Source organism: Ambystoma mexicanum, chromosome 9 (genome assembly GCF_040938575.1).
Source record: "Ambystoma mexicanum isolate Mex_15411 chromosome 9, UKY_AmexF1_1, whole genome shotgun sequence".
Lineage (NCBI taxonomy): Eukaryota > Metazoa > Chordata > Amphibia > Caudata > Ambystomatidae > Ambystoma > Ambystoma mexicanum.
In genome coordinates this window covers 516,810,439-516,833,669 of record NC_090931.1, presented here as the reverse complement: position 1 = coordinate 516,833,669, position 23,231 = coordinate 516,810,439, and the positions used below count along the sequence as shown (strand labels likewise).

The 23,231-nt window shown below is 48.1% G+C and overlaps 1 protein-coding gene across 1 annotated transcript in view; it reads right to left on the bottom strand.

The window, feature by feature from the left end:
- Positions 1–2,324: 2,324 nt before the first annotated feature.
- The window catches only part of LOC138488233 (clustered mitochondria protein homolog), a 189,785-nt gene continuing 168,878 nt past the window's right edge, over positions 2,325–23,231 (bottom strand). The window contains exon 5 of the mRNA XM_069615066.1: positions 2,325–4,552. Within this exon, the coding sequence (XP_069471167.1) occupies positions 4,399–4,552 (154 nt within the window). The 3' untranslated portion in view covers positions 2,325–4,398. The remainder of the gene's footprint in view (positions 4,553–23,231) is intronic.

The following is a 23,231-nucleotide window of genomic DNA, read 5'->3' as shown; positions in this document are numbered from 1 at the left end:
CCCACGACCGAAGCCGCGCACCCGCGCTCTATTCTAAATTTAAATGGCAAGCCCAATTTGTTCGCTGCTGAAGTTTCTGGAACAAGGATGGAGGAAAGGAGATGGGAAGTACGAGTGTGCTTACAGTGGGCCAGGCAACTGTTAGACCACCCTCATTTCTCATTCTGTCTCCACTTCCCCCTCCTTATGGTCACCGCCATCGATTTCTCTGCAGGCAGACTTGTACACATAAGAAATGTTCCTTCCAGTGCTTCCATATCAGTGGTATCACTGGAAACATATTTCTAGGTGTGGATGAAGCACATAAGATTGCCCTTTCAAATGTAGGTTTCGGTCTTAATAATGGCAAGGATATGTATGGTCAATTTGTTGCATTTGTTTTCCTGAATTCTTGCATGTAGCTTTCCTTCTACCTGCCTGGTGGATAGGATAGCTCATGAGTTAAGAACTTGTTTAACACGTGGCTCAATCTTCCACTTTCTAAGTACGAGTCCCACACTAGGGCTGAAGGGGCCCTTCACTGAATACCATAGGTAGAATTGGTAACCGTAGTGTGGCGTTGCTTTAAGTTGGGGGTTGTCTGGGTGTCACAAGGTGTGTGTGGTGGCACTGGCACCATGGTTGTGGTGAATTATGGCATTAAGTTGCAGCTGAAACTGCGTGCATGCAGAGGTTACCCTTTCCTAGCACTTTTGCTAGCAGGACTAGACTCTGCATACACGCATTGTAAATCTTTGAGAGCAAAGAACTATATCTAGAAAGACCTAGACGTGGGGTCAGGGTCCATGCATGCTCAGATTAAATGCTTCTGTTTATGACATTCACCATTTTGATGACAAAGATATATTTGTTTACATAAAGTGTTTTAACAAGCAACTGCGGGTATACTTGTTTGAAAAATAAAGATGATGGGCCTTCATTGTTTTTAATTCTCAACCATAATGAAGCAAGATTACCTAGTGGCACCAATAAACCTGGAAATGTCCGAATTCAAATTGAGTCTTCATCCTCACACAACTAACATACCTTCATCTGAGGTAACCAACGTTTGTGCCCTTTTCTGCAGTTCCCCATCCTTCCATAATATTATGGGCCTCATTATGAGCTTGGCGATAATGGTAAAGAGTGCAGGTAACTCTATTAACTTCACTTATACAACTCCAAATTATGAGTTGCACAGCTTGGACAACTTAAAATGACTAAACATGGAGGTAAATCTTCCAAAAATGTTGAGGAATTGCCGGAGGGAATACCGCCACTTTTACAATAAATTTGTATGGGACGGCATAAAAATGCGCTATTGCTGAGGGTGCTAATTCCTCCACTTTTCAGTGCAAACAAACTCATAGTGCATGAATTAGTACCATTTCCAAATGTAGTAATGGTAATTTGGAATGCGACCATGGGCCTCATAACAAGTGTGGCAGTCCGGAAACAAGGGTGTCGCTAATCTTACCGGCACCCTTTTTTAAAACCGCCACACTACGAGTCTGCCTGCCGGGGCCACTGCGCCCGGCAGTTCTGACCCTGTCGGGCACAATGGCCCCGGTAGGCAAACTCATCACGGAGTACCAGCACTGTTACTAACCCATTCCCTTGGAGTCCTATGGGCCTCCACTGGAATGGAGACTTACATTTTCCGGCACCTAGCTTCCCAGTGCACTGGGAAGCTAGGCACCGGAAATGGTGCTACAGGGTCGGCGGCAACCCCGCCGGTAGCAACAACGGTTTACTGCCGACCTCGTAATGAGGTCCCATGTCTCACAAAATCTGCCTCCAAACCCTAGCCCTGCAAAATGACAATTTAGCATGTGTAAACATACACTCGGAATCAGACGGTGCATTACAAATGAATACACACCATACACACAAAATCAGATAATGCATTACAAATGAGAACATACACATATTGCAGATATTACATTTGAAGTGAGGACATACACTTGACACACATTCAAATCATTTCCTCCTTCATGACAAGTGAGGACTCTGATACACTCGATACACACTATTCTAACAATGCATTACAAATGAGGACTCAACATATGTTGTAATATTTGCAATATGCAACAATTTCACTTAGCACAATGGACCCATGAACAGTCCCAGATGGGTATACAACGAGTACAAAATTATTTTTTCATCATGGAAAATTAAATTAAAAGTTCCCTTAACAACATGACGACCCTAATAAAATGTCCTCACTTTGACAAATGTCCTCACAACATTGGTGTTCTTTGGCACTCATGTCCTCACTTGTAATGCAGTGCGCACACAAAACAAATTTCTGTACACATTGCAGTTGATCAAATCACTGAAATTGCTTTAAAGAGAAACATTTATTTCAACAAACAAAAAGAAAAGTATATCTTTCTTTCAGAAACTTAAGACAGAGGTTCAAAACATACTTTCCATTAGTCAACACACTGTTGTCTCAAACCTTGTATCTTAATGCAACATGTGTTTGGAAATGGACAGAAAGTAAGCATGCTAAAGCAATAAATCAAAAGCGTACTCGTAATGGCATCTACCCAAGAGCTCAATGTATTAAACCATGTACAAATTAAAAAATATTTTATTTAGAGTGAGACCTCTTTAAAAAGTGAAACATTTAAACACACTATCAAATTTCGTAGTCTGAAGAGCTCTGCTTCTCACATACTTTTAACTACTTTTCTAGTTCCATTTGCAAATTAAAATGTTGACTGAGAAACGGAGAATTAAAAAGTTGCACATTTTGGCTTGTCAACCATAAGCCTACTACGTTTGGAATGACTAGTGTACCATCATTCTCTAGTCTATCTGCTACGTTAAGGTACTTGGGTTTAATTATAAAGATCAGCAGTAATATGTCCTTTTTCTTCTGTCAGTCTGTTCACGACTTCCAAAGGAAGAGAAGAAAGTTCTGTTCCAATCATTAACGAAAAGAGGGCAACAGGTTATGTGGTGATGGAACTTATCATTTATGGGGCTTCTCTAAAAACAATTTTGTTCTCGCAAATAGTGTGTTGGAACATAAAGACCATTGGGACATGAAAACAGTCCACAAGTGTTACATTTGAACCAGGGATTACAGGGTAGACAAGATTAAGTTGCCAAGGGCTGAATGGGTCTTGGTGGGTGGGGATGAGGTAAAGAAGGAGCATATAACTCACTATTTTTAATTCTGCACCAATATAGGCTGTTTTTACACACACACGCATCCCAAAGGCCAAAGAAGCAGATTTTTTCCTGTAACGTGTTCGTCCTTAGGCATGCTCAAAAGGTTAAATATGTATGCAGATAGAAGGCAATCAGACATTAAGCACTCCACTTAACATTTCCTGATGATAAATGTACAATGAAAATATGATTACAAACATCTTGCTGTGCAGCGAATAAACAGTTTGTGACCCAATACATTTTTAATTTCCGCTTAATCTCCTCCCAAAACATTTAATGGAACACACCGTCAATTCAGATCTCTAACATCCTTGCTCCTGCATGGTGTTGAAAAAAGAAAAAGAAACCGCAAATCCCTGTTTCATAAACTGGTCCAGCACATCAAAATGGTTCATACAACAGATACATGTGCCATTGACATGTGCTTTCTGCACAACTCACAACTTCTCTTCTGAAACTTTTTTGATCTTTGGTGAAGCACAAAAATAGACTGCCTTCAGCGTGTGCGCCCACACACACACGCGACGGACAGACAAACCAGAAATCCCAATGGAAAACGACTAACGTAACAGCTCTTACAATCTGAGTTGGAAAAAGGAAACTAAGAAAATAAATCTGACAGAAGCATGTGCAAGTTCACTGCTGTTAATTTGGCAGACAGAGTTTAGCTGTATACCTCATCATTATTTACATATTGCCTTAAGACAAATCATAAACCTGGCAAACGTTTTGTTTCATTTAATTTTCTTTCTCAGAGAGCCTTTCGCATTAAATGTACTATCCCGTGCAAATTTGAAGTGCCAAAACACAACACTGATTTTTCGCTAATGCCATCACTACCCTTTCTGGAAAAGGAGTATGCTTGGGCAGAATGCAAATTACCTGAAAATGTGAATCACCTCTATTGGCTTCCTTCAGGAATCTTTGTGTCGGTACACACTATAGAAGTGAACTTAGAGAAACAGTTAAGGTTCATAAAGGAGGACATACCCTGGAGGTTTTTTGCACCTCTGATTTCTAGAGATTTTCAGAATTCACTAAAGCAATCAGTTGCTTGTTGACACCAATTACAACTGAGTTCAATAATTAGCTATTGTGTTTGTGTGTTATTTAAGTATAACAACATTGCCAAGAAAAGCTCTACCTCCTTTAAGGAAGTCTAACATCCTAAACGTGAATGTCAGGAAAGCTTATACTATGGGAACAGTTACTATGGTGAAAGCTGAGATATGTGCTTTAGGTGGTCTCTGTAGAAGGTATGCATGGTTCTTTTGGTTCTGGTTTCTTTAATGGATCTTCCACCTCCAGGTGGGCGTGGTTCCCTTTGATGGTCTCATGAAGTATGTGACGCTGCTGAACTTCAGCTCTGAGGTTGTCCATGTCCTTTTGGCTAATATAAAGTAGAAAAACAAAATATATTATTCACAGAGCAATTATTATGTTCCTCTGTCATACTAATGTTGTTACAGGGCCACAAAAGAAAGGTAATTGATTAACCATGAACCAAACTGCTCGGACATGCGTTTCATGGGTACATATACCCTCAAGAATTCACTTCTTGATGGATATAATCTTCCTCCCACCGATTCCTCAACTTTTGAAATCTATCCAGAAGGAGACTGGACTATGAAATCCTTAATAGTCTAATCTGGCAGCTACAACGAAACTCAACAGACACCCTAACACAACAAGTGATAGTGATGGCCCCTTAGCCTTTTCACTAATGCGGCAGGTTACCGAAAATCTCATAAAAAAACATACACTAATCAGGTTTGGATAGAGGGTCAATGGGGAATCTGTGGGAGAAATATATCCATTACTAAAGTTCTGTCACTTTTTCCTCTCGTAAACGCTCAAGGATTGCTTAGCTACTGAACAAAAAACAAAACACTAACGCTACAGTATGGTGGACACAGTTTACAGAAAACCTTTACTACTGAATAAGAAACCAGTACATTTTGGCTGCCCAAGCCTCTTTCGCTGATAAAGAACGTAATGTTATTTCTTCTTGACACAATCGTCCACCAACAGATATCATAGCTTTTTAAATAGCTGCACGGGGATATTTGGCATGTAAAACTTTAACCCTTTGAATGTTCTTATCAATCAGAGTAGGGTCAAAAACCGGCACACACATGTTAGTGTAATTAAACTAGGGCTATATTGTGTAGATTTACTGGGTTGTATCAGAATAAATAAATAATGGCAACATAAACAAGTTCAACAAAAGGATGGCTTTTCCTTAACTTCAAATCTCAATCTGGGTTCCCTTCTGCAAAGAAAATGATGACTTCAAAGTCACTCAGAGCGTTGGGGTTTAAGTGTCCTGACACTTTTGTCTCCTACTTTTGTAGACTTGCTGGTCTGCTTCTCTTCCTTGTTGCAGCAGATTGTCCCTCCCAGAGATCTACGGTCCCATGTGTTCCTGCAGGCTGCGCCTCGCAAGTGGCGAACTTGGGGCCCGATAAGGGCTGGCAAAACCCCAGTGCCTTCACCATGAGTCTGGTAGCCTTGCTTTCTTTTAACTCAACCTCCTGTCCCGGGAGCCTTGTTCTATTCTCTGATTCCCCAACTTCATATTCCTCAATGATTTGCAATCACCACCTTCCTAAATATCTCCTATTTTACTTCTCTGTTCAACTCTCCTGTTGCGCCACAATACCCATTTCTAACCTCTCTTCTGATTATCATGCAGCCCTCATTCTTAATACATTCTGTCACTCTCTTTATGCTTTCCACCAGCCTCCTCCAGAGTACTCCTTTCCACTGTCCCTCAGATACAAACCATCTCTGATGTTTTACATGCCTCCTCCCTCGCATCTCCTTCCAACCTCCTGATATCCAACTCCACTCCACTCAGGTTCCCTCAATGTAAAGACTGGTAGGGGGGTCTGTACTTCCGCTCTCTATATGGTAGAGGGGAGGCACAGAGGACCCCAGCCAAGATTCTCTAATATGGTAACGATGGACGAGCAATCAAGGCCTAGCTTCTCAGGAGGTGATGCAGGCTGGTTCTTAAGTACAGTGTATCCCCAAGCCCCCACAAAGGAATGTCCACACACTGTATTACTGAAAACACAGTCTTTATATAATTAATATTCAAGGGTTATGTACACTTATCACAATAACGCACTTTGTGCTCAGGAAAATCAGCAATGGTAAATATCTACAATTCTAAAGTGGTACCACTAATATTAGACCTCATTAAAGTGCATTCACAATACTGTTAAAATGGCACACAGATCAATAAGAAGGAAACCAGCAATAGAGAGAGGAGAGATAACAGAGGGTTGAAACAATAGGCAGAATACTGGCCCCTACCACTGGACACAGTTCTGTGTGGAGATCCCCCCACCTGGGCAACCTGTAAAATAAAGAGATATAACACCAGCCCAGTCCATATATTGTTCAATAGTCTATTTCTCTCCTATAATGTTTTTACCCCCCCAATGTACCTGGTGGAGTCGAGTTCTTCGAAGAGGCGTCGACAGATCCTTCTTGAATGACCCCCTTTAAAGCAGGAGTCACGGATCGTCGAGAGGCGTCGAGAAGCGTCGAGGAACTCGGTGTTCGGTGTCGGGGAATCGACGGCCCTTCTTGAATGCCTTCCCTTTCAAGCGGGAGACACGGGGCGTCGAACGTCCGACAACAAACAAGGTAGAACGGTGTCGATGAGGCGGCAGGCTTCGATCCGAGCGGTGCTCGTCGGCGTCGAGACGTCGGCGTCCTGCGAGGAAGAGGCGTGCGGGGCACCTCGGCGACACTAGTTCTGGACCGCAAAGATTGTGGGTGACGGTGGCCCAGCAAGGGCGTCGAGTCGCTCGAGTCTTTGGGGTCGTGAGGTGGCGGGAAACCCACCGGCGGATTCTCCTCGGCGCGTTGGTCGTCCTTGACTTTCTCCGGCGGGACAAAGCGGCCGACGATGCGGACGAGGGAGTCCTTCAAGGCAAATGTTCTTAGGCAAGGAGCGGACGGCTCCGGTCGTCGGCGGCACGGCGTCAAGTGGTTCCCACGGCGGGGCAACACAACTTCGACGGGCCTCCAGCGGTTACACAGACCTGCGAACCCTGGTCGACGGCAATGGACTTCGACAGCGTTGATGTCCGGGTGCTTCACTTCGATCTCCTCGGCGGTCCCGTCTCGGGTCGGCAGCCTTTCGAGGGTCTGACTTCCAGGGCGCTTCGGCGAAGATTCAGCGGTGCTCGATGGTCCCTCGGAGCACGGGAAGAGGGCGCCTAGCCAGGTCCTCTCTCGGGTCAGTCCTCGACGATTTCGACAACCTTCAGTTCCGTCGAAGCAAATGCCACAGCAAGTCTTCTTCTTCCAGCTGGACGTCGAGGATCAGCAAATCCAGTTACTCTTGAGTGGAGACTCAGCTTCTGAATGCTTCTGAACAATTTCCAGTGGTGAGAGGTCCCCAGATATACTATCCTGTCTCTCATCCACACTGCTGGCACACACACAGCAGCCAATCACACAGAAGGGCATTCATGCAGTCAGTCAGCCAATCAGGCACACAGTGCATTCAGGCCACACTCCTCCCTTTCAGACACTCACAACAAGGAATGTGGATTGGGACAAGTACCCAGCCATTCAACACTACACACTGCATTCAGGCCAGTTTCGGGCAGGGCTGTCTCAGTCTTTGTCTCACATGCCAGAAACCAGACAACCACAACAAGAAGTGTATATTGGTCACACACTCCATTCACCCAGGTCCCACCCACAGGAGGTACCCACAACATACAGTCAAAGGGAAGGCTCCAGTCAGTCTAGCTGGGCCTTCACAACAACACCATATATGGAACTTCCACCCAACAGCCAGTCAGGGGGAAGGGACAGAGTCAGGGCTTCCCAGGACTTTGGGAAAAACAAGACAACAGGCAATAGAAAGCAAGAGGCCACAGGGGCCATCTTGTTTTCTATCAGGAATCAACTGATCCCAATGGCAGGGCCTGGGTATCCCAAAATGGAGGACGCCCAGAGCACCTGTCTAATTCAGCATGGAGCTGCCACCAGCCCATACCCTGCTCTGTGGGCCACCCACAGGTGCCCAAAAACATACACTAGGGGCACAGGGTTGTACCCCTACCCATGGGTGCCATAAGGGTATCCCATGGGTCTGTTCACCAAACCAAAAGAGAGAGCTGCACTGCCAGGAGTCCCAAATGGACTCCTGGGCAGAAAACATAACAGAACACACGATAAAAGGCAGAAAAGGACAAGGATTCAGAGGCCCTGTCCCTCTGATGCATTTCCAGCATCACAGTCGCCCCCCCCAGACTGAGGTGGAGGGTGTCTAATCTCCCACGGGATAGACACCCTCATCCAGACGGTCAACATACCTTCTGGAAAGGCCATCCGCATTATCGTGACTCTTCCCTGGTCTGTGCTCTATGGTGAAGTCTAGCCCTTGCAGGCTAATGGACCACCTGAGCAATTTCGGGTTCTCACCCTTCATCTGCATAAGCCACTTCAGGGGCTTATGATCTGTTTGGACCTTGAAGGTAGACCCCGTAAGGTAGGGCCTAAAACGCCTAAGGCTCCAAACTATGCTAAAACACTCCTTTTCAACAGTAGCCCACCTAAGTTCTCTACCCTTGAGTTGTCTACTGATGAATATGATAGGGTGTTCTCTCCCTTTGTCATCTAACTGGGACAAGACAGCTCCAATTCCGGTGTCGCAGGCATCCGTCTGGACGATAAAGGGTCGGCTGTAGTCAGGCGCACACAACACAGGTGCCCTACACAGACTTTCTTTCAAGCCATCAAAGGCCCTCTGACAGTCTTCAGTCCAATTAACCTTCCTAGGTTGTTTGGGCGAAGTTAGAGCTGTCAGGGGTGCAGCTATGGTTCCATAGTCTGCCATGAAATTGCGATAGTACCCAGTGAGGCCCAAAAAGGCTCTCACCTGGGTTTGAGTAGTGGGAGTCTCCCAGTTCTGTACGTCCTGTACTTTACTGGAGAGAGGTTGGATTTGACCCCCTCCTACCTCATGACCAAGATAGGTAACTTTCCCCTGAGCTATCTGGCACTTGGTGGCCTTGATAGTGAGGTTAGCCCTTTTCAAGGCCTGCAACACCCTATCCAGATGTGTCAAATGCTCTTCCCAGGTGGAACTGTAGACGGCAATGTCGTCTAAGTAAGCCACACAAAAGGCTTCCAGCCCACTGAGCGCATGGTTGACCAATCTCTGGAAGGTGGCAGGGGCATTCTTCAACCCAAAGGGCATGACCCTAAACTGGTAGAGTCCCTCAGGTGTTGAGAAGGCCGTCTTTTCCTTGGCATGGTCCGTCAGAGCTATTTGCCAATAGCCTGAGGTAAGGTCAAAGGTGCTCACAAATTTGGCAGCACCTATGGTGTCCACGAGCTCATCAGCCCTGGGCAATGGGTGCGCGTCAGTTTTGGTGACGGCATTGACTCCTCGGTAGTCCACACAGAACCTCCAATCCTTGGTACCCGCCTGGGAACTTGCCTTGGGGACAAGGACCACTGGACTGGACCAGGGACTGGTTGAGGGTTCAATAACACCCAGATCCAACATCTTGGCGACCTCAGCCTGGATGTGGTTTTTGACGGTATCTGACATACGATAGCTCCTGCTCTTGACAGGCACGCTGTCACCAGTGTCAATTTCGTGCTTACACCACGGTGTAAGGCCCGGTGTCAGTGAAAACAGAGAGGCATACTGCTGGAGCAAAGCCCTGCAGGCCCTCTGCTGCTCCGTTGTCAAATCGGGAGAGAGTTGTACTCCCTCCACTGAGCCATCCTGAGGGTTGCTATGCAGCAAATCAGGAAGGGGCTCACTCTCATCCTCTTCTTGCCCTGAAGCTAGCAAGAGACATGAGACCTCCGCTCGTCTGTGGAAAGGCTTGAGCCTGTTGACATGGAATACCTGGGGGGCTACCCCAGAGGCTCCCATGTCAACCAGATAATTGACTTCGCCCATCTTGGAGATGATCCTGAAGGGTCCAGTCCACTTGTCTGCCAAAGCTCTAGGCTTGGTAGGCTCCATCACAAGGATTTCCTGTCCCGGAGTCCAATCCACTTGCGAAGCTTTAAGGTCATGCCAGTACTTGTTCAATTCCTGGCTGGCCTTGAGATTTGCTGTTGCCTGACCCATCATTTGTGTCATCCTCCGCCTGAGGCCTAACACATAGTCCCCCACTTGCTTGGCGGGACCTGGAGGGGTGGCTTCCAAGCCTTCTCGGATCAAGGCGAGGGGCCCCCTCACGGGATGTCCAAAGAGTAACTCAAAGGGGCTGAAACCAACACCCTCTTGAGGTACCTCCCTGTAAGCAAACAGCAGGCATGGCAGGAGGAGATCCCATTTCCTCCTTAGGGGCTCTTCCAAAGCACCTAGCATGCCCTTGAGAGTTTTGTTAAATCTCTCAACCAGACCATTGGTCTGGGGGTGGTAAGAGGTGGAGAACTTGTAGGTTACCCCGCACTCTTTCCACATGGTTTTCATGTAACTAGACATGAAGTTGGATCCTCTGTCAGAGACAACCTCCTTGGGGAATCCAACACGGGTGAAAATGCCCAGGAGAGCCCTGGCAACCACCTTGGCAGTAACAGTCCGAAGGGGTATTGCCTCAGGGTACCTGGTGGCATGATCTACCAAGACCAGGATGAACCGATGTCCACCTGAAGTGGGAGGGTCAAGGGGACCGACGATGTCGATGCCCACCCTCTCAAATGGTGTGCCAACCACTGGTAATGGCTGCAGTGGGGCAATGATCCTGCCTCCAGTCTTGCCAGACAACTGACAAGTGGGGCAGGTCCTGCAGTGGGACTCCACTTCTACCCCCATCCTTGGCCAGTAGAAATGGGCAGAGAGCCTCTGCTTAGTCTTCTTAGTCCCAAGATGACCAGCCAAGGGCACCTCATGCGCCAACTGCAGTAGGAAGGGCCTGTAAACCTGGGGTACCAACAACCTCTTGCGGGCACCAGGTTCAGGCTTAGTGGGCTCACTAACAAGGAGCTCACCCTCCCAATAAACCTTGAATGTCCTAGGCACTTCACCTTGTGCCTGGGACAGGGCCTGTTTCCTCAGACCCTCGAGAGAGTGGCACTCTCTCTGTCCTTTACAGAAGTCTGCCCGGGAGGGTCCCCCTTCAGCTAACAAGCATTGAAGGTCGGGGTGCTCCTCTGGGTTGAGAACCTCTCCCACAGGAGAGTCTTCTGTCTCTTCTCCCACAGGAGTTGAGTTTGGGTTTTCCACTGGACCCAGCCCGTCCGGAGTATGGATCCCAATGGGTGCTGTCGGAACAGCAGGAAGAGAAGGTGTTCCCTCCACAGAGGTGGCCTTCTTGGTCTTCCTTCTTCTTGCCTTAGGCCTCGCCTTTGGCTCGGGTACCTGACTCACAGCCAGACCCGGTGTCACCTGTGACCTAGTGACCGCAGCAGCAGTCAGGGGAAGACCATCCGAGATCAACCCCAACTCCACTAGATCATTACCTAACAGAATGTTAGCAGGGACATTGTCCTGAACCAGGACAGGAAGCTTTGCTGTCTTGTCTCTAATCATGAGTGTGACTAAGGCTACAGGTGATAATTTGGGAGGCCCACCAGCTAATCTGGTGGTTTGCAGAGGAGCACCTTCATAGTCCTCTGGCTTGAGCAGGGTCCTGTCCACCACTGTCATGCTTGCCCCAGTGTCTCTCAAACCAGTAGAAGGCTGGCCATTCAAGAGGACACTTCTCAAAAACCTACGGGTGTTCTGTGGGATAGTCGCCAGTACTTCTGCGTACTGGTCCCAGGCCCCAAGGGACACTAAGGAAATCTCTACCGGAGCACCAAAGGTGATTCCGGTAGAGGAGGGGAGGACAGTGGCCTCCACCTCAGACACGGGGTAAGGGTAGGTCAGGCTGACAGCCTGTACTCCAAGTGCCTTACCTTTACACTTGGGGTCACCCCTTTTGTGATCCAGAGCCCCACCATCCCAACAAGTGCCAGGAGTGCGGGGTACGGTACTGGAACCACTGGGAACCTGCTTTGCAGCAGGTGGACCACTACTCTTATTCCCACCCACAGAGGACTTATCCCCACTAGATTTTTGGGTCTTAGGAGAGGAAGGTTTTGGTTTACCCGACTGTGACTGCTTTTGGGACTCCTCAGCTTTCTGAGAGGCCCCCTTTTCTTTGTCCTTGTCCTTCCCACTGGGGTCCTTAGGGGACACCCGATGGGAGACCCACTTGTCAGCCAACCTAGCCAGCTTAAAGGGGTCCAAAATGTTCTGGTCAGCCACATACTGACGCAGCTCTGGTGAACAGGCTTCAGAAAAATGCTCAAAAAACAAGAGGTGGGACAACTCAACAAAAGTTTTCACCTTGTATCCATCAATCCACCCCATCATGTTCATGTGCGCAGTACTCACCCAGTCAACCCAAGACACATTCTCTCTTTTCTTAAATTCCCTGAACCTTTTAAGGTATTGGGCAGGTGTCTTGCCAAACTTGGCAATCAAAGCAGACTTCATACACTCATACTGACCCCTTTCTTCCACACTCAGCTTCAGAATACAGTCATATCCAGTTTGAGGCACTCTGCTTAACAAACACTTAGCCCAATCTCTTTTATCTACATCATGAATTGCACAAGCCATTTCAAACGCTTCAATCCATTGGAGGATATCTGAACCCTCCACAAACACACCAACCAAATCTTTCATAAACTTGGTGGCTGGGGACCTGCCACTCTCAATTGGTCTAGCTGAAGTCTCCACTCGAGCTTTCTCTAACTGGATTCTCTGACATTCAGTGTCCTTTTCTTTGAGCGCAAGATCCCTATTCTTGAGTTCCACTTGCTGTGCCAGCTCCTCTTTCTTAAGCTCAGCTTCTATTTCCAACTTGCGATATTCAAAGGCTAACTTCATCCTTAATAACTCAAGTTCCATGGAATTGCTGGGGTTTGGAACAGAGGCAGCAGGAATGGTGGCATTCCCAGAAACAGATTCAGCGACAACCCCAGGGGCAGAGTCCTCACTGGTTGCATCCCCCCCTTCCTCAAGAGTTTCACCGTCAGTCTGGTAATCCACCAGGGCAGCTATCAGCTCAGCCCTAGACTTATCCACAAAGTCTAACTCCCTGGCTTCACAAGCACTCTGGAGAGCCTCTAAGCTCATCCGAGTCAATTTACCATTTGCAATGGACTCCATTGCTTGTAATGCAGTTATTTGGAACACACCCGAACCTTAATCTAACAAAAGTGCGGATATTTTGTAAGTGGCACGGTTATACACTGAGTCTTAAAACCATAAGCATCCCACCGCTGCCACCAGCTGTAAAGACTGGTAGGGGGGTCTGTACTTCCGCTCTCTATATGGTAGAGGGGAGGCACAGAGGACCCCAGCCAAGATTCTCTAATATGGTAACGATGGACGAGCAATCAAGGCCTAGCTTCTCAGGAGGTGATGCAGGCTGGTTCTTAAGTACAGTGTATCCCCAAGCCCCCACAAAGGAATGTCCACACACTGTATTACTGAAAACACAGTCTTTATATAATTAATATTCAAGGGTTATGTACACTTATCACAATAACGCACTTTGTGCTCAGGAAAATCAGCAATGGTAAATATCTACAATTCTAAAGTGGTACCACTAATATTAGACCTCATTAAAGTGCATTCACAATACTGTTAAAATGGCACACAGATCAATAAGAAGGAAACCAGCAATAGAGAGAGGAGAGATAACAGAGGGTTGAAACAATAGGCAGAATACTGGCCCCTACCACTGGACACAGTTCTGTGTGGAGATCCCCCCACCTGGGCAACCTGTAAAATAAAGAGATATAACACCAGCCCAGTCCATATATTGTTCAATAGTCTATTTCTCTCCTATAATGTTTTTACCCCCCCAATGTACCTGGTGGAGTCGAGTTCTTCGAAGAGGCGTCGACAGATCCTTCTTGAATGACCCCCTTTAAAGCAGGAGTCACGGATCGTCGAGAGGCGTCGAGAAGCGTCGAGGAACTCGGTGTTCGGTGTCGGGGAATCGACGGCCCTTCTTGAATGCCTTCCCTTTCAAGCGGGAGACACGGGGCGTCGAACGTCCGACAACAAACAAGGTAGAACGGCGTCGAAGAGGCGTGCGGGGCACCTCGGCGACACTAGTTCTGGACCGCAAAGATTGTGGGTGACGGTGGCCCAGCAAGGGCGTCGAGTCGCTCGAGTCTTTGGGGTCGTGAGGTGGCGGGAAACCCACCGGCGGATTCTCCTCGGCGCGTTGGTCGTCCTCGACTTTCTCCGGCGGGACAAAGCGGCCGACGATGCGGACGAGGGAGTCCTTCAAGGCAAATGTTCTTAGGCAAGGAGCGGACGGCTCCGGTCGTCGGCGGCACGGCGTCAAGTGGTTCCCACGGCGGGGCAACACAACTTCGACGGGCCTCCAGCGGTTACACAGACCTGCGAACCCTGGTCGACGGCAATGGACTTCGACAGCGTCGATGTCCGGGTGCTTCACTTCGATCTCCTCGGCGGTCCCGTCTCGGGTCGGCAGCCTTTCGAGGGTCTGACTTCCAGGGCGCTTCGGCGAAGATTCAGCGGTGCTCGATGGTCCCTCGGAGCACGGGAAGAGGGCGCCTAGCCAGGTCCTCTCTCGGGTCAGTCCTCGACGATTTCGACAACCTTCAGTTCCGTCGAAGCAAATGCCACAGCAAGTCTTCTTCTTCCAGCTGGACGTCGAGGATCAGCAAATCCAGTTACTCTTGAGTGGAGACTCAGCTTCTGAATGCTTCTGAACAATTTCCAGTGGTGAGAGGTCCCCAGATATACTATCCTGTCTCTCATCCACACTGCTGGCACACACACAGCAGCCAATCACACAGAAGGGCATTCATGCAGTCAGTCAGCCAATCAGGCACACAGTGCATTCAGGCCACACTCCTCCCTTTCAGACACTCACAACAAGGAATGTGGATTGGGACAAGTACCCAGCCATTCAACACTACACACTGCATTCAGGCCAGTTTCGGGCAGGGCTGTCTCAGTCTTTGTCTCACATGCCAGAAACCAGACAACCACAACAAGAAGTGTATATTGGTCACACACTCCATTCACCCAGGTCCCACCCACAGGAGGTACCCACAACATACAGTCAAAGGGAAGGCTCCAGTCAGTCTAGCTGGGCCTTCACAACAACACCATATATGGAACTTCCACCCAACAGCCAGTCAGGGGGAAGGGACAGAGTCAGGGCTTCCCAGGACTTTGGGAAAAACAAGACAACAGGCAATAGAAAGCAAGAGGCCACAGGGGCCATCTTGTTTTCTATCAGGAATCAACTGATCCCAATGGCAGGGCCTGGGTATCCCAAAATGGAGGACGCCCAGAGCACCTGTCTAATTCAGCATGGAGCTGCCACCAGCCCATACCCTGCTCTGTGGGCCACCCACAGGTGCCCAAAAACATACACTAGGGGCACAGGGTTGTACCCCTACCCATGGGTGCCATAAGGGTATCCCATGGGTCTGTTCACCAAACCAAAAGAGAGAGCTGCACTGCCAGGAGTCCCAAATGGACTCCTGGGCAGAAAACATAACAGAACACACGATAAAAGGCAGAAAAGGACAAGGATTCAGAGGCCCTGTCCCTCTGATGCATTTCCAGCATCACACTCAAACCTCCGTCAGCAGCCTTATTTTTCTCCACCTCATTCTTCATAACACTTTCAAACCTCCATTTTGCTGTTCCCTCCACCTCCTTCCATACAACTTCTTCCAAGCTCCTCTTCAGTATTCCATCCACCCTTACTCCTAACACTCTCTCCCAATCAGCCCCCTTTTGTCCTCCAGCTTCCTTTCTCCACAATCCATCACCCACCTCTCTATGCCTCTTTTCCTCCTCATTTGTTCCATGTCTCCAGGAGGCGCGGTCTCCCTCTTTTCAGCTCTTAACTTCCGCATTACCACTACTGTGTCTTTTATTCTATTCTAGACCGTCCCTCTGGGCCATGATCCCTGTGAGTGATTGCACCCAAGTGGTGTAACAAACTGGATTGGGGTATAGGTCCCCAAATGTCTGCATACCTGCCAACAGTATGGGCCCACAGAGTAGTATCATGGACCAACCTCAAGTAATACTCATTTGCTATCTTGGAATGTACATATGTGGTCCCAACGCTGCCTGGCAAACCACCTTCTCACTGTATTTGATCACAAAGCAGATCCACCCTCAGAGTTGTTCTGCATGCAGAGGAACAGGTTCAATCCCTGTTGCTCACAATAGCAAGCATTGTGTTTCTTTGTCTGGAAACTCTAAAGGAATATCATGACTAACCCCAGTGCAATAATCATAATTCAAGTTACCTCTTAGTTGTTCTGAAGTAAGAAACTGGAGCTGAAGGCCCTTCCAAAACCAAGATCCATCCAAGAATGTAGACAAAAGTATGCAGACACAAAGACATTGTAGTTTGGCAGTAAAGTGCATATAGCATCCTGGTGGAATGGGTTTGATACCTTTAGCAATCCCCTTGTTTCACCTACAGATGGGTCTTATTTAAAAGAAGCCTTACCATGTCAAAAATCACTAAGACCAACCCATAGCTGTTTGTCATGACAGTACTCATTCGAAAGAGACAGAGGCTGAGCACCCTCTTTGGATCAATAAATCTGAGCATCAACTATTTCCTACAAAATAAAATTATACAATAGTCCATACAAAGTGCCTAAAGCACACTCACAATATGTGCTGAAGTAATGGACATCAGGAACATAATCTTCATAGTGAGATGTCTTAATGGACAAGGATGCATGTGCACATGCACAATAAGATCCCATCAGAAATGCCAACATTGGGTTCCAGGGTAGAAATTAGTTAACAAATCATTTCAGAAAGAGTATGACCGATGGAACTGCCCTGTCACGCGAATTAAGAAACAGTGCTTAAATAACACTTAACACCTATATCAAGGCCATTCCTGACTAAGGAAAGTAACTGTCATGATTCCTGCCCCTCATGTCCCTAGCCCTTCAAGATGTCAGGTTGGAGCCAGGGCAGGATACCTTACATGGCCCTCAAGGGCCTCTCCATCCCTCCAAAGACCCACTTGGAGTCAGACTTGGCGCTTGTGGCACCAGGCTCACTCACTCCCATAGGATAACATTGGGGATTGGACTTGTAGTGCATTGATGGTGACAAGATGGATGCCCCCACATATTTCGGTTCCCATAACTGCATGCGCAGTCTAGTCTTTTGGGTGTGGTTCAGCACAGAGACACCTGGGATACCCGGAGACTATTTAAGCCACGCCCAGGCTGAGAAGCATGCTTTGCGTTTTCTGCACCTGCAGCGTGACACTCGCTGTGTTCGGATCGGTCTCCAGTAGGCCTGCATCTTTCCGGCGCTCAGCTCCTGCAAGAACAAGAACACAGTTAGCAACAGCCTTACCTTGCGGCGCTTCTGCCCATCATTCATCGCTCCTTCAGTTCTGCGGGCATCTTTGGCGGTGTCATTCCCATCCCACCACGCCGCTTCCTAAGGAAAAGGGAAAAGAACAGAAAAAAGGCATTAGTAAGCATTCAGAAAATCTTCGCTTATCTTTAAAGACTGTACGAGCTTCAAATGCTTACCTGAATCCCAGCCGCTCTGGGGGAACTCTGTCTCTGGAACTTCTCATCCATCTGCAAGAGAGAAAAGACACTCCAGTTTAGCGCGGAAACACCCAGAGGCGCCGCATACCGCGCTTACTCACCGCATTTCTTCTTCATAACTGGCATCCACGCTGAAAACGTTGTGGCACCTAAAAGACACATAAAAAGAACCCAGTTCAATACAAATACGAAAGGGTTGCATCGCGCTCTCACTCACCTTCAGCGCTACTCATCTCAGCAGCATGTCGCCATCCCTGGACGCCGGCCATCATCGAAGGAAGGAAAGGAACGAAGTTAGAGAACTGTTCAAAAGACTCATTATACTTACCTGTCGGACTCTTGCCAGTGAAGTAACTAGGCAGCAACAAGCCTGCATCAATCAACGTGCCCCTGCATTGAAAGCAGGACGGAGAGCACACTTTCCAAGAAAACAAGGTGAGCTGTGGATCAAAGGGAAGGGTTGGACCCGGGGGAAGAAGGGGTTCAAGCACACAGAGACAATAGGGAGTTAAACTCTACCAATCCTGTGTTTCAGGCCCAGTCTCCAGTCGAGTAGACTCAAGGGAAGGGTTTGAGGTCGTAAGAGGTCAGAACAGGCTGAGTGATGTCCCCGTGGATACCAGGTGAGCGTTACAGAACGCAAAGCCTCACATCAAAATCCACCTGGGCGTCATGGAAACGTCAGAAACCGACCAGTTCGCCCACATGTTGGGGCAGCTACGTTCCGAAGTACATGCAGCCAGGCAGGAGACCAACACCCTGAGGAGAGAGCTGATAGTAGCCAAAGAACGCACTGATGTTTTAAGCCGGCAACTTCTCCAGTCACAAGCAGGGCATGCACCATTGGCGGGAAGCGTGCCCTCAATGCCAGCACCATCAGCCAATCCCGTTCAGATAACCCTTCTTGGGGCAGTTCCCTTGGCCCCGCCTGACCCAAGAGGTTTGCAACGTTCGTGAACCAATGCCGTCTGCACTTCCTCTGTAGACCAGGGGCCTTTTCGAATGACCAATCACGGGTCGCTTTTGTGCTATCCTACCTGAGTGGTAGCCCCGCAGACTGGTCTGGCCCAAGACGATCCTTTGCTGCATGACTTCAGGGGCTTTCAGCAGGAGATGGAAAAGATGTTCGCCCGTCGTACTCATGGGCAGGCATTAGACAACGAACTTCTGGGCTTGCGGGGGGGCCCAAGGATGTTCTAGCACAAGTGGTGAACCCCCCCGAAAGACTGCTCAGAATTCATTGACCTTGTTGTTCAACTGGATCATAGGTTGCAGGACCGAAGAGCAGATCCAACCAGACCGGACCCTCGCCCTATGTATGTGCGTTCAAAGGACAATATTGCCCGCACAACGGCAGGTTCAAGAGAACCAATGCAAATCGGGGTGGTCAGATCCCCCTTGACTAAAGCGGAAAGGGATAAAAGGAGACAGCAGCAGTTATGTCTGTACTGTGGAAGGTCAGGTAATTTCCTTAAAGAGTGCCCTGTGAAGCCACCGAGGAGGACGGTAGGGGCCACGGACAAGGAAGATACCATCAAGGAATCGAAAAACTCCCCATCCCGGCAAGTGTAGGGGTCCACTTGTTGAGCGAAGAAAGTGAACTACAGACCTCCAATTTTGCACTATCTGTGGTCTTGATCAATCACCAACAACCATCTCGGATGCACGCAGTAAGAGCGTACGTTGACAGTGGAGCCATTAGGAATTACATCGACCAGGATCTTGCAGCAAAGCTGGGGCTTCTGTTACATCCGAAATCAACCACTGACACTGTTCCCACTGTCGACGGCACGGAAATACCTTCTGGTCCAGTATCCCAATGCACTGCAGCTTTAACCCTTCTTTGCCAGGATGGACATGAAGAATCTATTGTTTTCAACCCCATTAAGGCACCACAGTTCCGGTTGATTTTGGGAATGCCATGGTTGGTAGCTCACAATCCTCGACTCGATTGGCGAGCAAAAGAATTGGCCTTTGCCAAGACTTGCGCCCACACATGTTATCGCCAAGAGAAACAACCAGTAGACGCCAGAACCTCCACGCTTGCGACTGCGGCAATCGGCACCCTACCAAGTGAATACCAGGACTTTCAAGATGTCTTTCAGAAAGAACAGGCTAATACCATGCCACCGTATAGACCATACGATTGCCAAATCGACCTGATACCCGGCGCACAAATCCCTTGTGGGCGAATTCACACACTCATGGAACCAGAAAACCAGCACCTGAAGGCCTATCTTGACCAATACCTGGCCAACGGGTTCATCCGTCCCTCGAAGTCTCCAGCAGCCAGTCCTCTATTCTTTGTACCGAAAAAGGAGGGGGACTTGAGAACGTGCATCGACTATCGCGCACTGAACCAGATTACTGTAAAAAAACGCTACCCCCTGCCACTGACTCCTGAATTGCTTGATCAAGTCAAAGATGCCCAAATCTACACAAAACTAGATCTGAGGGGGGCATATCACCTTGTTCGCGTAAAACAGGGGGACGAATGGAAAACCGCTTTTCGCACCAAATACGGCTTGTACGAATATCAAGTAATCCCTTTGGCCTTTGCAACACGCCTACAGCATTTCAATACTTCATGAACGATGTCCTACGGGAATTGATTGATGTCTGTGCTCTAGTGTACATCGACGATATTCTAGTATATTCCGCATCAAAGCAGGACCACGTTAAACACGTCGATCTGGATTGGAGAACCTCTGTCAACACCAGCTCTACGCCAAGCCCGAAAAGTGCTCATTCCACTTCTCCGAGGTGGAATTCCTGGGCTTTACAAGGTAGATGCTACAAGGTAGATGCTATCCTAAACTGGCCATCCCCAAATTCATTCAAGGGGGTTCAAAGTATGCTGGGTTTTGCAAACTTCTACCGCCGGTTCATCCCAGGATTTTCGCAAATCGTGCATCCCATCACGTCATTGCTAAGGAAAAGCAACAAAAAGTTCCAGTGGACAACAGAAACCGAGGAAGCTTTCGAGGAACTCAAAGCAAGATTCACATCTGCCCCAATCTTACGCCACCCTCGCCCTGATCTCCCATTCCTGGTGGAAACTGACGCCTCAAGCATGGCTATGGGAGCCGTCCTCTCACAAAAGGACCCCGAAACGGGCCAGTTACACCCTGTTGCCTTCTGGTCACCTAAATTCACACCCCTTGAACTGAATTATGCTATCACAGCCAAAGAACTCCTGGCCATTAAGTCAGCCTTTAAGGCATGGCGGCACTACCTCTTGGGCGCCAGACACACAATCACCGTAATTACTGACCACCGGAACCTCCAGTACCTAAAAACGGAAAAGGCCCAATCCTCACGACAACTACGTTGGGCTCTTTTTTTTGCTGAATAGGACTACGTGATTACATTTCGACCAGGAGTGAAAAACGGGAAGGCCGATGCCCTTTCCCGTATGGGGGTGGAAGAGCAAGGGTATCAGACCCCTGACCCAATAGCAATCATCCTGAGTGACAAGCTCCTAGGAATCACAGCAACCATAACTCAGAAGAACAAGTTACTTCTTACCTTGTAACGCTCTTTCAATGGGATGTTCCTCCGACGTATTCCTTATCTTTGATAATTCGTCTCCAGCTTGCTGTCCTTGGAATTTTTTTCTCTGTAGATGGCGCTGCACATCGACGTCCGCCGAGTCGATGTCCCTCGACAGCCACCGTATCGGCGCCGACGTCACCATGCCCATAAATAGCCACGTGCCGCGTCCGTTGCTCAGTTCCGTTTTGTAGCATAAAATAAGTCATGCCTGAATTGGTTATTGACCTTGAAGGAGCGTCAGCTGCAACCACAAGGGAAGTATTACTGCGGGGATGGATGGGAGGGGCGATAAGGAATATGTTGGAGGAACATCCCATTGAAAGAACGTTACAGGGTAAGAAGTAACTTGTTCTTCGAAGGGATTGTGTCCTCCGACGTATTCCTTACCTTTGATAGACTCCCATAGCAGTGGCATGTAAGTGGAGGTGGGAGTAATAATGTCATGTATCCCCTTTAGGAATGAACCGCATGTAATACAGCTTTTCCAAATCTGGTCTCTTGACTAGCGGAGGAATTCAGGTTGTAAAATTTTGTGAATGTATGTGCGGACGACCATGTGGCAGCCGCACATATTTCTCGGACCGGTACCCCGCTTTGGAGGGCCGAAGAGGCTGCGATACCCCTGGTTGAATGAGCCCTAAGATTTTGGGGTGGCTCTTTCCCTGCCAGTTTGTAACATTCCAGAATGGCCAAAATAATCCACCTGGAAATGGTCTGTTTTGTTATGGGTAGTCCCAACTTGTGACCTGAGTATCCTACAAACAGTTGGTCTGCTTGCCTAATTCTAGCCAGTCTGCTGATGTAAAAGCTCAAAGCTCGCCTTGGGTCCAGCCTATGTAGCCTTTCTTCCTCTTTCCCCGGATGGGGAGGAGGGTAGAACGAAGGTAAGGTAATGTTCTGAGTAATATGAAATTCAGAAACCACCTTTGGGAGGAAATTAGGCTTCACCTGTAGGACAACTTTGTCCTTATGGAAAATTGTATGGGGGGTTTACAAGAGAGCGCTTGTAGCTCGCTCATCCTCCTAGCAGATGTTAGTGCTACCAATAGGACAGTTTTAAGCGTGAGAAATCTCAGCGAACAAGAGTGGAGTGGTTCGAATGGAGTACCCATTAGGAAGTTTAAGACTAAATTTAAAGTCCCATAAGGGAACTTGGAATGGTCTTGGAGGATAAACATTAGTTAATCCCTTGAGAAATTTAATTACTAGAGGTAGTTTGAAATACAATGGTTCTTCCGCAGTGTGCTTGAAGATTGAAAGCGCTGCGAGATAGCCTTTTACTGTGCCAACTTGAAGGCCTGAGTTTGCCAAGTAGAGTAGAAACGATAACACTGTTGGTGTACCACATGAAAAAGGGTCGATATTCCCTTCTCTACACCAGCTGCAAAATTTGTTCCAACGGCAGCGGTATAAATACTTTGTTGCTGGCCTTCTGGACGAGAGCAACACCTCCATAACGTCTTCAGGGAGGTCTGAATCCTTGTACCTCATCCTTTCAGAAGCCAAGCCTGATGGTTGAGGGTTCTGATGTCTGGATTGAGAACCTGACCTCCCTTCTGCGAGAGAAGATTCTCTTTGAGTGGAAGACGGATTGGAGGGCAGATGGACATATCCAGAAGGTCCGGGTACCATGTTCTCCTGGCCCCAGTCCGGGGCAATTAGGATCATGGTTTTCTGGAATCTTCTCAACCTCCTGATCATTTGAGGAATAACAGGGACTGGTGGAAAAGCGTAAATGAGTGGGAACTCCCAGTCCACTACGAATGCATCTCCTAGAGCTCCTCTCGGGGGAAATTCCCTTGAACAGAACAGATTGCACTTCCTGTTGGTGCTTGTGGCGAACAGATCCACCTGAGGGGTTCCCCAAAGGGCGAAGATCTCTTGAAGGACTTCCTGAGCTAGCTCCCACTCATGGGAGACTG